Source organism: Mchenga conophoros, linkage group LG10, assembly GCF_057382185.1.
Source record: "Mchenga conophoros isolate Kocher_MC1m ecotype Shallow Benthic linkage group LG10, M_conophoros_male_GT1.1, whole genome shotgun sequence".
Classification (NCBI taxonomy): Eukaryota; Metazoa; Chordata; class Actinopteri; order Cichliformes; family Cichlidae; genus Mchenga; species Mchenga conophoros.
Window position 1 is genome coordinate 27,280,531 of NC_140535.1, and position 15,190 is coordinate 27,295,720.

The following is a 15,190-nucleotide window of genomic DNA, read 5'->3' on the forward strand; positions in this document are numbered from 1 at the left end:
ACCGAATATTCCGAGTTGGACAGTTCGGGGTTACTCAACCCTGAGTATCGTTTTTCACTCTGAGTTTTCTAAACCGGCTTCCTGAAATAGGGCCCGGGTGCTAAAAAATAAACCTTAGACTCAAACGTTAGAACGGGCTTTTCCCCGCAGCACGCCGTGTAATAAATACAAAGAAAACAGTGGCCGTTACAACTTATGTCTAAAAATGCATCGTTTCATGCATCGGTTAAAACACTCTACTCCGGGTAAAGGACGCGCAGCTGGAAACACTTCCCGCAAGACGAGCTGCCCGAGATTCACAGAATTTACAGAAAATGTTACATTTTTGTGATTTATATCGTTATCGGACGATAGAATTCTTATATCGGGATATGAGATTTTGGTCATATCGCACAGCCCTACTGGGAAAGCGTTTACAGACGTTTCTTTTAGCTCCTGCACTGGATTAGACATTTTCTCAGCATTGGTAATAGGCCAACACAAGAATAAAGCACTGGGGGCAACCACTTAAACAAAAGCCTTAACATTACACACGTAAAGAGCCTAAACACAAAAATGGGGGGAAGAAAGATTTTGACAGAGCAAAATGTGATAAATATGCTCTTAGCATCCACCAATGAAGAGGCTGAAACACCACGAGAAAATAAAATTGTCACAGCTGACTGGATTTACACCATTACATAATTTTTTATTAGTGCTTTGTAGGGCTGAACGATATATCGCATTTGCGATAATATCGCGACATGATCAAGTGCAATTTTCTAACCGCAAAGGCTGCGATTATACTCTGGACATGTCCAAATTCATGGGCTGCATCCTCCTGAGGCCGCATTTGTAGACCGATTACGTCACAGCGACGCGCCGAAGGCTGTCCAAATTACTACCATATCCCAGAATTCATAGCGCGGCCCAGCCAAACTCCAGTTTCCAGCAATGGCGGCCGCTACTAAGTTTTAAAATTACTCATACTAATCTTTCTGGGTCACAAAATAAACTTTTAACATATTTTCAGGCGAGAAAGTAGTTGTGTAAACATCAAATATCTGCTCGGTTTATCAAGATATCCCATATTTGCAAAAGTGCTTCGACGTTTTCAGAGGCGTCTGCTACCCACCAGCTCGACAGCTAGCCGGGAGCTCGAGGGTTACTGATGCGGCCGAGAACGGCACAACTCCCGGCACATCATTTTCAGATCACCGCGGAGTTTCGCTGCTCGGGTTAAACGTAATATATAAGTCACTTAGACAACCTAAAAATGTTATTGTTGGGCTTTTTTCAGTGTTTTGTTTGTTCGTGAGTAAATCAGTTTGGCTGAGATTAAAGTTATTAGATTAGATAAAATAAAACTTTATTAATCCCCCGGGTGGGTTCCTCCTTGGTTTTCACACAGCTGACTAAACGTCAAACAGAAAACTTATTAAACAGAAGTATGAGACAGTCGAGAATTTACGCCAGTGTCTGGTTATATTTTAGATAGCAAGAAGCAGACGGCCGAGTTTATTAAACTCCACCGAGACAGCGGTGACGCTAATCAGAACTAGACCGTCCAATTTCACGCCTTTAAACTTTAAAGGCGTGTTTGTGTGTGTGTTTATACAATTGCTATTATGTTTGCACTTTGTGTAATGTTACTGACTGCAAAGATCAGTAAGATGTGTGTATTTTTTATTTATTAGTTTTATTTATTTAATATTATTTTTTAATTGAATGACTGTCTAGTAGTTCACAGATGTCAAAAAACTGAGTGTGGTAAAGCCACTGATTTTTTTTATGTATATTTCTGCAATCTGCACATTGTACTGACTTTCATTTTAATGTTTACACCAGGGTTCCTTGTCAGCACTTTATGCTCAGATGTTTGTAAGCTAAAAATAAACTATTGTGTATGTTCAAATATACTGTTGTGATTGAAGAAGTTAAATAAAAATGTCAGTCATCAATTCATGCATCACCTCATGTCATCATAACAGAGGTCTGTCTTCCAGGAAAGAACAGTTTAAAATTAATGTAATATAGTATTGGCCATACTATATGATGTATTGCTTGTCTTTGTTTAATAATACAGAAGACAAAGACCTTAAAAAATAATCGCATATCGCATCGCAATATTGGGGCAAAAAATCGCAATTAGATTATTTTCCATAATCGTTCAGCGCTTTGACAGCAGCATGTAGTTGTAGTTGGATTTTCCCTGCAGGTAGTCCCCGAAACCGTTTGCTCCAGCAGAAGCTCACAACTAAGTACTCATAACAACTGCACAGACTGATGACATCCATTAATAATATAGAAATAGCCCCTAAAGGTTTGAGATGCTTGCACTCTCATGCAAACTGTAATTTGCTCACATGCTAAATGTAAATTTCTTCAAATCTGTTTAAACAGAGGGACGTTTAACTCTTCAGGACTATTAAAAGATTGCTGTTGTAACCAACAGATTATTTTTAGACAGAATGTAAAATGATTATTTACATACCAATGTGAATGTTTGAGAAGCTCCAGCTGCTAGAGGAAAAAAAAAAAACCCATTCACTGCTTAACTGCTTCACCAAGATCAGCGTGCTCTTGTCTAAAGACATTAGTATGTAGTGACTCTTCTCTCAAGCACTACATCAACTACTTCTTTCAATTCTCTCATTTCACCCACTCCTATGTTTATTCCCCACAGTGCTCACTAAAGGTTGTTGCAGCCTGCTGTGCATGCTGGATTGCCAGAGGCTACCATTAACATTAGCCACTACCAACCAACAGTTCAAATCAGCCATTGTCTCTTAAAGTTACTCCAGTGGGAGCTTCACATCTGTTCATTTTGTAATTCTAATGCTTTACTGTAATATACACTTAAACTTATTTTGCAGTCAAGTGCTCTAACTTGACAAAACAGATTTCTGCACATTTCTGAAAAGCTCTTCCTCCACATCTCGTCCTCCTTCCCGATCAACAGTCCCAAGAGTGCCTCCCCCCTCCCCATCCTCGCAAACCAAACAACCACTCTACACAACGCACATGCCTCATGGGAATTTGTGTTTGGCCTCCACCTGAATCCTACAGCACGGAGCAGCTTCAGTACCTGCCCCAAGATCCCACGGGGGCTCTCTTGGTGAATCCTATAAATAAACTTTATGCCACGTCGGCTCTGCAGTCTTATACAAACACAGTCGCAGCGTTGGGAAACGGGCCCATTCCTCAGCCAAACGCTGGGGGTTTTTTGTGGTCTGAATCACACAGGTTTTTCCTCCACTCCCACATGTGTTGTATCATGATTTCGAGGTTGTACATTCAAAAGATTTGTTATTTTGACTCCATATTTGGCTTCTGGAATTTCCCCCATAACTGTCACATTCTTGATATATGGAAAAAAAAAAGTGTTGAACATAGAATCTCCATTATGATTTCTTTAATTAAAATAAATCCTGGTAGATCTTGTTTAAATGTTTGAGACACACCACATTTCCCCCAAAAGGCACCGAGGAAAGCAAACAACCATCACTGGTTGGATAAAGCAATAATCACCTAATAAAAAAAATATAAAAAATATAAAAAAAAAATCACCACACACTGGTCACAGCCAACATCTCAAGTTATGAGTGTGACACTTTCTCTTGAGTTTCCTCTACTCACTCTTGCAGTCTGAATTGTTAACAGAGCGGAGTAACCACTGAGGGTGGGAAGCCTTTCTGCATGCAAGAACCAAATATGGAGGAAACGCGTACAATCGCAGCGCATGCACAGTCGAAGACTCCCTCTGAAGTCACGTGATCTGTAGGGTGATGACATCACAAGCTCACATGGAGTAAAAAGACTAGGAGATGTCTCGCTCAGTATTCTGTGCTGCATTCGCAGCCAGCACAGAGACACACATCAAATGAAGCGACCCGGGCTCTAACTTCACCTCAGATGTGGAAAGAGTTCAAGTTAAGAATAAGATGAAAACTGTCCAATCGCCAGAGTCACGTACAGGCAGGACAGTGGTGACAGATGGTGGTGGGGGTGATAAACAGTAGGCAGAGTGAAGAACACATGACTTAAAGCTTCAACAATTTTTAAATGAACTAAAACCAAAGCTGCGAAACTGTAACAGTATCCCGAAGGGTGATGATCAGCTATGATGAAGGGCTGAACAATTATACCAACTTCAACTGCTTAAAAAGCTGTGGCCACTTTATGGGTGCCTGACAACGATTTCTACATCTCAATACACTGTGTACAGTACTTGAGACACCCCACATTTTACTTTTTTCCCCCCTTTCAAGGAGTGAGACTTTCTTATTGTTTTAAATGTGCGCTTCAGCAATATTTCTCCATGCTATCTAAAAGGTATTCAGATACTTTTCCTTTAGATATCAGCCTTTTCAGTCCAGTTCCTCTGCCTAACGTCTTGCACAAAACTGCCCTATTGATATGTTCCAGATTAAGTTGGAATTTCTGAGTTTCCAGTCAAATTTCATCTGGAATGCCCCCCCAACTTCTGGATTTTGCCACTCAGAATTTAGGAGCAGCCCCACCAACCCGGGGTTAACAATCCAAGCTGGCAGCAGCAAAATGAATCTTAAATAAACAAACAAACTGCCACCGTTGTGCATTTGTGAGTCGCTAAAAAAAAGCAATACGCACAGCAAGATCCATGAATATGCTGCAAAACAAAATTATGTTGCTTCTTAGCAAGGAAGAACCATTGCTTTATCGACTTTCCTACAGGAACGTACCGAGTTCCGACATGCAAGACTTCCAATGTAACTGGAACTGCATATGAATAATTGCAACATAAAAAAGGCACCTAAGTCAGTCGATGAACCAACGTTACAAGGAAATTTAAAGTATCTTCAGACACTGAATCTACCAAATAAATAAAAATACGAAACAGTCTGACAGGGACAAAATTAATAAAAATACAGGGCTACAGTCATTTTCCATTTTTCTAGCAAAATATAAAGAAATGGTTAATCGTCCAAGGCTTCACAGAACTATAAATGCCAAAAGTGATTCAACGTTTGCATGAACATTACCACAATTATTTCCCCCCATAATGTACACACTTCATAACAAAGGAATAAGATGAAATATAACTGGCACCCACCCACCCTTCAAGCCAATAAAAAAATAAAAAAAAATACAGAGGAGCCAAGTCATATTTCAACGTGCCACCAACTGGACACGTCCTCGATATAAACTGTCCACACCCGAACCTTCTTGGAGGGATGTGCCTTTATCACAGAGTCCAGACACAAGCCGGTGATAGATAAAAGTAACTCGAGCTGGACAACCTAAGAGAGGGACTATAGTTTGTATGTGACACGCGTGTAGTGTGTGGGGAGAAGTGCAGTACAGTGAGTACAATAGACACTAGGCTGCTACCTAGCTTAGCAATGCTACACTTTGTGAACAAGCCATGATGTTCTCAGTTTTGCTATCTGACACTTTAAAAAAAAAAAAAATTAAGAAAAAAAACAACACAGGATTGGTTATGTTGAAGACTTCCATTTTCAACTTTTGGTTGTAATTCCTTCTTCCTACAGAACAATGTAAAACTGTGCATTACATCCTACTCGTAGCCCAAGAGCACACATGTTAAAATGGCTCATTATGCAGTGGCATTAAAGAGGGGAAAAGCAGAAACTCCTAAAATTAGAGACACTTATGCATTTCAAATATAAACATTTTTGCCAGTCAACTCATTATTTGACTATGACAGTAGGGCTGCCACAAACGATTATTTTGATAGTCGACTAGTCACCGATTATTTTTGCGATTAGTCGACTAATCAGATCATCATCCATTGGACGCAAAACTACAGCTTATTGCACCAGCAGCATCTGCTCTTATATAACTATCATTAGCTTACAGCTTTAAGTGTTTAAGGTCTGTGCTAACTAAAAATAAAGACAAGATGATAGTTTATTAAATTTTAATGAAATTTGCGGATTGTTTCGGTGAAGTTTAATAAACTCCTTGCTATCTAAAATATAACAGGACACTGGAGTAAATTCTGGAGCATCTCACACTTCTGATAATCAGTTGTCTGCTAGACGTTTATTCAGCTGTGTAAAAACTATAACTTTAATCTCAGACAAACTGATTTACTCAGGAACAAATAAAATACTAAAAAAAAAAAAGCCAAACAATAACATTTTAAGTTATCTAAGTGACTCATATATATTTAACCTGAGTAGCGAAAGACGGCGGTGGGTTTGAAAACGATTTGCGGGGAGTCCGGTGTTCTCACGGGGCTAGTGAGCCTAGCCCCCGGCTCGCTAACGAGTTAGTGGGTAACAGACGTCTCCGAAAACGTCGGAGCGCTTTTGAAAATATGTGGTGTCCTGATAAACTGAGCAGATATTTGAGGTTTACACAGCTACATTCTCGCCTGAAAATATGTTAAACGTTTATTTTGTGACCCAGAAAGAATAATAAGAGTAACATTAAAACTAACTAGCTGCCGCCATTGTTGGAAACTGCGCTGGGCCGCGCTATGAATTCTGGGACACAGCTGCTTCTTCTTCTTCTTCGGGGTTTAACGGTAGCTGACATCCTTGTACATGCAATGCTGCCATCTTCTGTTTCAGTCCGTTATTACACTCTTAAATCCTGCCACTTATTCCTGCGTCTTTTGTGATCTTACAAAGCTTCAAACGACGCGTCGACGATTTTGATAGTCGACGTAATCGTGACTAGTCGACAAATCGTGGCAGCCCTATATGACAGTAATGAAATCTTCAGAGAAAAAAAAAAAAAAAAAAAAAAAAAGGAAAACTCTGCAGCACCAGAGCATTGAGATGCTTCTGTAGGTTCAACAGAAGCTCACAGAAGCTATCAAATTTCCCCCTAACCTCCAACACAGTCTCATTTACACAAGCCAACCAGTCAGCTGAGCTGCCATTAGCACATTAAGGACCCATTCAGCAGCTGAAGCATGGTGGCAGCCTGGTCTGCAGCTGTAGTTCCATTTTACCCATTCAACTGTTAACACTCATTCAGGGATGGCAACCTTCACTGGGTCCCGACACCTCGTAAAACCCGCCAACAAACAGATCCGTGGTGTGTGACGACACAAGAAGGGGAGTCGGAGGGGGGCTCTTCACTAGTGACATTAAAGATGACAACGAGAGCTACGGGCTGGGACAAATGCAGGAGAAAACAGAGTTGTCCATGCTAATTTTAAAACAGCAACCCCCTACAAAGCGCTGAGCAGCTCTGAATAGCCACAAACTACCAGAGTACTTCAGATTTACAACTGAGAGGTGAGATGAAAACCATACCATGCTACAGAAACAAAAGCAGCACATAATCTTATACAAATAGTGTGCTAAAAATAAACAATCTAAAGTGGTGACAATAGAAAGTAAATAAACTAAAGGCATGTGATGCAAATTATAAAGAGAAGACAGTTGAACTGCCTTCCTCTACTCAAAGGTTTCTGTACGTGCTATAGGAATGCTAATGCACTGAGCTCAATCTATATTTGCATGTATTCTGTAGATCTGCCGATTGTTTCAGACTCCCCAGCCAAGCTAAGGTCACACCTCATCTGACAATTACCACAACAGCAAAAAGAAAATAACACTTTAAATCATTTAGGCGCTTTGAGCTGAAAAATGTATAAATCACCTCAAAAATTGTGGCTGTGTACACCAATGTCTGCACTAAACCACAACTCTCCAGGTTATACTTTTAAATGCGCCAATTCTCAAAAACACAAGAACATTTGAGTGATTAAGGACAATTCAAGACTATGATTAGCTGGTGTGTTCATGTTAGCATGACTTCATCACACAACACAGCAGATGCACTGCACCTCCAGTCCTACTACAACTACGTTTAACTGGAAATGGGTAAATGGAACGCAACATTACACCCACACAAAACTCCCGAGTGAAGAAAAACACCAACTCCTGATCTCTAAATGAGAGAAAGAGTCATATCAATGTTAGGGAGATCCACAACGAGTCAGCCCTGTTACCGTTTCGACACCATTAGCCAACACTGAATTCCCAACAGATGACAGTGTCTCTCTTCCATCTGTGAAGTTGTAAATTTGAAGCTCAATTATAGAGGAGTATACCAACATAACCATGCTACCCATCCAAATTGTAGCTCAGGGAGTGGACGCAATGTTAGGTACAACACAAAGTGCAACACATTAAAGCAACATTTAATACACTTTGATTATTAGACAGCATTAACCTTAAATACACACGAAATATTTGCATTACCAAAGTTTAGCCATTAGTCCGCCCTCAGTTTATTGTTTTCTGACTTTTAGACTAGACTAACTACCAGGAACATCCATACTGAACGTTTTGAATCTGTTATTGCCAATCACATTAAAATTATGTAGTGACCCAAAGAATAAGACTGGATACAAGTGCTGGAAATTAATTTCCTCTAAAGGGTGTCTGGCTGTTCGGGAAGGGCTCAGTATAGAACAACTCCTGCATATTGAAAGTTGTGAGTTGCGGTGGTTCAGGTACCTGGCTAAGATGCCTCCTAGATCAGCGGTCCCCAACCCCCGGGCCTCGGACCGGTACCGGTCCGTGAGTCGTTTGGTACCGGGCCGCGAGAGTTGAGGCTCAGGTGTAGAATGTGTGGTTTTCAGGGTTTATCGGTTTTCAGCGTTATTTTGTTATCGTTTTTATCGTTAACTCTGTTTTCCTGGGTCTTTTCACGTGTGTTATGAATAAATCTTTTTTCGGTACCGGTACTAGTTTTATTTTGTTGTATTTATCCGCGACACCTTAAAGGCCGGTCCGTGAAAATAATGTCAGGCATAAACCGGTCCGTGGCGCAAAAAAGGTTGGGGACCTCTGTCCTAGATGAAGCATTTCATATATGTCCTGCTAGGCGGCGGCCCAGGGCAGACCTAGTATACACTGGAGAGATTACAGAGGAGCTGAAGAACAAAAGCTAAAAGAGAAGGTGGCTAAGTCAGGTCTGGGCTTCTCTGCTTAGAGTGCTGCTATTATGACCGTTGAAAACAATGGATGGATGGTTGAAACACTAAAGTCATGGTAAATAACTGGAGTGAAATCTCTCCAGAAAACAGCCCTGGTACTGCAAACTAAACTTGTTTAATTTTATTAGTACCAGAAGCAACACCCACAGAGCCAGAACAGAGCAGTGAGGTGTTGTAGGAGGACAGGAAAGAGAGTGGTTTAGCCAAAGTGGCTGCACTTTGCTCCTAATTACAAGTCTTTTATGCACTGGACATTGGTCAGCTCTCTATATCACCTTGTTTTTAGCTAATTGATTTTTGTTATCACCAAAACTACTTTGAAAATTAGCTGGAAAACACTTTTAATTGCCCTACTTTGCCTGAGAAAGACACAAAACAACATACTACAGATGTTAAAGAAATCTAAAGGTCATCAGCTTCAGCTTCTAGGTCAGACCTCTCTCAGTAATAGTGAAGGTAGACTGGATTTTTTTAAATGTACTTTGCTGAAGTGGAAAAAAGTAAACAGGACAGGAAGTAGAAACAAAAACAGCTCATGGGGTTGGCAGGGTTGACAACTGCAAGCCACAAAGTTATCGCACCCCTCACCTGGTTTTGTTAAATTTCCTACAGGCAGCAGTGGTGGGGTACACATGCAAACGTGTTCATGTTACAAATGGAGCTTTCATCGTTTCACAGTTTAAAATATTGCATCGACCAACTACTTTGTGACAAAAATCAAATATAATCAGCTGTCTGTGAAGATTCTCCACCCACAAATGAACTACAACTCCACCCCGTCTTGTACTGCAGTCTTTGTTAAGCCACAGAGTTTCTTGTAATGGCTCAACCCGTCACCCGTCACTAGAAAAGAGCCCATCAGCATGAAGTCCATGGCAGTGGAGTCAGCCTACGTCCAACTCAAACGAGGATACGATCCTTGTTTGATGAGCAGCTTAAATTTATTAAGGACCAATATTAGTACCTGGTCATTTATTTGTCTAGTAGGAAAAAAGAGACAGGAAGCTCTGATTTTTGCGCTACCATTAAAAATCAACTGAGGATGGTGGTGTCCCATCAAGTGGATAACAGATGCTAAAAATCAGATGCCCCACACATACACAACACTGGCACAGTCCCCCCCCCCTGCTCCACAAAGAAAGTGAAGGAGATCAAGATATAGTGTACCCTGTGGGAGTTTTGACTTCCAGTAGGTCTACAGAGCAGTTGTGTCATGCATGTGGACAAAAAACAAACAAACATACAAACTTCTCCTAAAGACATGCCAAAGGCACTGAAAAGCATGGTTGCAATTAAGGAAATCCCAAAAAGTTGATTCTGTTCATCTGGACACACTAAATCACTTGGATGAGTGCCGAAACATTTCTCCCACTGAAAACGCAACATCCAAATGAACAGAATCAACTTTCTGGGAAGTCTCAATTTAAATATACTCAACAAGCCATTGTTGGAAATGATTGATGAGAAAGGAAATGCTTTAAACATTTGCCATATCTTAAGGAGCCCAAGAAAGTGCTTTGGTACACAACACCGGATGTAAACATAATTTGTGTGCTCATGGTAACTCCACAGTGCACCTTTAAGCCTGTGGTCATTACTCTTTACACGCCAGTCTGGGGGAAACTGGTGTGGTGTGCTTGAGCGCCAGTGGTGGTTTGGGGAGTAAACATGAAGCCACACTCCCTGGAGAACAGCCCCACTCATGTTTACTACAAATATTAACAGTCTTACACTGAAGCTAACAAATAAAAACTGCGCTTTACTAATTTTGATCCATCATCTCTGAACAGAAAGGTTACACATGCCTTTAAATTTCAACCAGAGTGTCGTCTCGTATTTTCTCTAGGACAGCAAATTCAAAGGTCTGATAAGAATGTCCTCTCTGAACTCTGTACGATGACATGGAGCAACTACCCATCCAGGTCCTTACTGGGTCAAACATTTTATCTCTCACTCCTGTTAAATGTTCATAATGAGTCAGCTGATGATCTTTCTTTTAAATGGTGGATGGTAACGGTAATTATGACTGTATATGTAACAGGATTTATGTTATGCTACTTTGCACACATTAGGTGTGGTTAGAAAACTCAAGGTAAACTTGACATTAATATGAAACCAAATCAGTCTGAACCATGGGGAAAAATTTTTTATATATCTTGTCGAAATCCGCTTTTAACATATAGCAACATACTCCCACTGTGACATGTGGATAACCATTCCCAGTCATGCAGGTTCTAGCTTTATCCATAACAGAATTCCAGGATCTTGTTCAAGGACACACAGAGTACAAACGGCTGATTAGAAACTACAGTGTGATCGCTTACAGGGTTTTAAACTCCATTTCCACCTTCTGTCTTACCAATTTCCATGACGGAGGGGATCTTAGTTTCCCTAAATGATCACTTGAAACTAATCATAAGCCTACTTCTATTAGCTTTTTAAGGTGACACTGATGCAAAGCCAGACCAACATAAAGGTTTGCCAGGGTTTGGCAAAGTAACATCGGTTCAACAGCCATCAGAGATGGCCAAAAAACACCCACAAGCATCCCCTGGCTATTTAAAATATCCCACTTACAGAACTCCACTTAAGAGTAGGATTATTCCCACCAATGACTCTGACTAGCTAAGGAGCAAAATCTTGACCTATTGTTTTGTTTTTGAAATCAAAACTCTAGCGTTTTATGTCAGGAATTTGTCTGTGTGGTGGATCAAACTGAGCCAAAAGTTCTGGAACCACACAACCACAAAGACTTATTTTATCATTTCTTCAATTAATATAAAATAGCTTATTTGGACCAAATTCAGTCCTTGTGAAACATCTGAGTCGTAAACATCATATATGTGTGTTATTAAAACTATTTTGCAAAAGCAAACACTTGTATGTTGACATATTTTATGCTAAACTTTCTCACAAAAAAAAGTTTGTTTTTGTACATATTCCTTATGTGTTCTCATTCTTCTTGGCTTTTACCTGGGACCTGTGTGCAAAACTTAGTTTCACTTCCTGCGAATGAAAGTGTTGGAATGACAAAAAACACAGAAGAATTAAAAATTCCTCATGGTAGACATTTCTATATCACTGCCCAACCCAAAACCATGGTTTACCTACATACCCAAAAACTGAAATCTATTTTCAGGGAACTGCTCATAAGTCATGGAGACAAAAACCTGTGACTAGAACTTCCCAGCAACACTGGTAGTGGCCTTGAATCATAAGTAAACAAGAAAACAAAAAGGTTTAGAGCCACTGCCTCAAAAAGTCAACCAGCAAACCGGTTTCAATCAGGATAAAGAAGGGGTGGAGGGGGGCAATGCTGCCTGGCAAGCTACAAACTGGCTCTTCATGTGCTGATGTGACAGATTTAGGAGCAAGAAGCAATCCAATCCACCCTGAGTACAGGCTGAAGTCTGCATGAGTTACACACGCTTTCAGCTCTTGTGCAAACAAAGACTCGGACCTGACTGAGCGGCTGCAACACAGCCGGCGTGCAGGAAATCACGCATGGCTGTGAGACATGAAAACCACGTTGCTTTAACAGGACAGGGAACTGTCCCCTACATGTGCATCACCAATTATCACTCCACCTGATAGATTATCGACAAGCGGTGTGGATTCTGGGGCAACTTCGTGTGAATTGTTACAGACAAAAATATAATAGTAATCAGTTTTCTAGATCACTGATCGATAAGATAAAATCCACGATGAAATCTGCCTGCTAGCTTCCAAGCTAACGACACCTAGCAGGGTGGAGGAGCAGACTAGGTACCGGGTTTTACTCTGACAACACATGCACGACGTGACAACCGGCTTCTTTACCACGAAAACCCCCGGACCGCCTCAGGCAAGACCGCCACATGCGACATCTGCCCTCTAATGCAGCGAAGTCGCCCAAGCAGACAGCTAGCTAGCTAACAGCTCTCATGCCTTTCTCTAGGGGAACACGTGGAGTGAACACGTGACGTCTCACAACAAACATGCTCGTTTTTAGAGCTTAAACCACCAAATGTTTCAGGTTTGACAAGAATTTTAGCACCGAGGAGGGCTCTCTAAACGACTGAGAGGCTGACGTACTTTACACGGGCTGATCGGAAGCGAGTATTAGCCACATGGGAGCTAGGCTAACATCTGAATGAGAAGGGCCCGGCCAAGGACTAGGCCAAAAAGGGAGTCAGTGTGCTATTGTTAGCCAGCTAAGCTGCTACACAACCGAGCATACTCGTGCCTTTAAAGCTAATTGATGCAATGCGAGAGACATGGGCGGATGTCTCGATCGACTGATGCGGTTGATGCTGTGTCGAAACCGGTCCCAAAAGCAAACAGTAGTAAATACTGGTTTAAATATTTGGCAAGCTTGGTGTGGGTCAGCAGAGCAGAGATGTGGCTGTATGCAAGGGTGGGTGTCAGCAGAAGAAGGGGGAGAGAGATCATCAAGACAGAAGTCTTCTCCTTCCAGTCTTCTCCTCCTAACTTGAAAGTTTAAAGTCTATGCAAGCAAGCATGCACGATGACATCGCTAAACATTAATACGCTCCTTCTCCTAAAAAGCCCCAAGAAAGAGACACCAAAACTCTCTCAAGTAAAAGAAAATGCACGATCTGATGACACACCAGTGAGCAACTTCACAACCTTTGCACCACAACACACAGTGCCCATAAAACGTCCACGCAAGTGAAGGGCTATTTGGGGTACCGGATCCCTGAACTGCACCTTTAAATTTCAGAAAAGCTGCAGGCACTTTGGAGCACCTTTACTTTTTTTTGGGAAGGGTGTGCTCACTTGTGCAATCAGCCACCCATGTTCCCCCAAGAATAGCCTTCACTATGAGGTTGTGGAGGGAGGGCTTTAACTCCAAATATAACCAGCCTGCAAAATACCACAGTTAGAGCTTGTTCATCAATTCTGTTGCCTCTCTTTTTTCCTTTCTTTTTGGTTCAATAAATCACCCCCATGACTCCCCCTGTGCAAGCAGGACGACCACACCTGTGCAGGCAGACACTAAACACAACACTGACAGCCAGTAAATCAACACGTAGGGAGGGTACAGACCGTGGTGTGCTTGTCCATTCACGCTGACCACGGTCACAGCATTCATTTTCCTCGTCCACGGGTTCACCTTGGGCGGGGGAGCTTCAGTAAAGTCCTTTTTGTTGCCACCGCCGCCTTTAACTCCCTCCTCGCTTAGCTTGTCTTCGCTGTCACAGCCGCCTTTGCTCTCCTCTGTCGCCCGCTTGGAGGTCTGCTCCTCCGAGCCGGTGGTCCCTCCCTGTCCTGGACTGCTGCTGCCGCCTCCGCCGCTCCCCTGATCGGCGACACCCGTCTGCCGCTTGGCCCCGTCGCCCCGGCCGCTCGCCTCCTCCTTAGGCTCACTGCGGATCACTTTACCGTGCTCCTTCGCTTGAGCAAGCGGGTTGCCGGGTAGGAGAGCCTCCACCTGAGTGGCCATTTCCCACCACCGTCTTTCTTCCCCCCTCAGGATTACCAGTCCTCCCCCCCGGCCCGAATTCGCCTTCAATTTCAGGGAAACGTGAAGTTTTTCCGCAGAGTCTACCGCCTCTGTGTCGCTCCGAGACAAAAAGAGCTTCAGTCCACGACGCGGAGCAGTCAGCGCCGAGTTAGAGCATATACAAAAACCCAAGAAACGTCTCCGGGGCCTCTCAGGATTACAACCTTATCTCCACCACTAGTAGCAACATGGATGATCCCCACCACGCGATAGAAAGGTGCGCGCACGTACAGTGTGGAGGGGGAGGAGACACGTAAAACGCAGGGAGCGCGCTTTTGGGTCAGGTCGACGTGCTGCTTTCATGCGCTTCCTCGTCATAAAACCTCTTAATTTCCAATTTGGGAAGTCGTAAAGTGGCTCTTTGTCGGGCGCATTCAAGTGCGATCAGTAACGAAATGTATCACTGAGTCACGCTGTGTGTTTTGGACGAAGTTAGCTGTTGAAACCAAGGACTCACACCAAAGACAAAGACATTTTTATAAATGAAAAAAGAATTCATCATTTTAATGCATTTTTTCCACAATGAAACTGGAATAAAAGTGAAACACATCATTTATATATATTAATGACTTTCACATAACAATTGATTTAACCCAGCTGTCTCAAATTTTGCTGTTGGGGTGTGACTCAGCATGTAAGCCCACCATGCATGAAGTTACAATATAGGAATGACCAATCAAATGCTCCAAAAAGGTTTCCCATCATGACTTATGACCCTCAATCACATGCTACGTAAA

General features: G+C 42.1%; 1 protein-coding gene across 7 annotated transcripts in view; it reads right to left on the reverse strand.

Moving 5' to 3' along the window:
* larp1 (La ribonucleoprotein 1, translational regulator) overlaps positions 1-14,679 on the reverse strand; it is a 57,889-nt gene extending 43,210 nt beyond the window's left edge. For all 7 annotated transcript variants that reach the window (XM_085289633.1, XM_085289632.1, XM_085289630.1 and 4 more), the window contains exon 1: positions 13,997-14,679. In XM_085289633.1, the coding sequence (XP_085145759.1) occupies positions 13,997-14,393 (397 nt within the window). In that variant the 5' untranslated portion in view covers positions 14,394-14,679. The remainder of the gene's footprint in view (positions 1-13,996) is intronic.
* Positions 14,680-15,190: the final 511 nt, after the last annotated feature.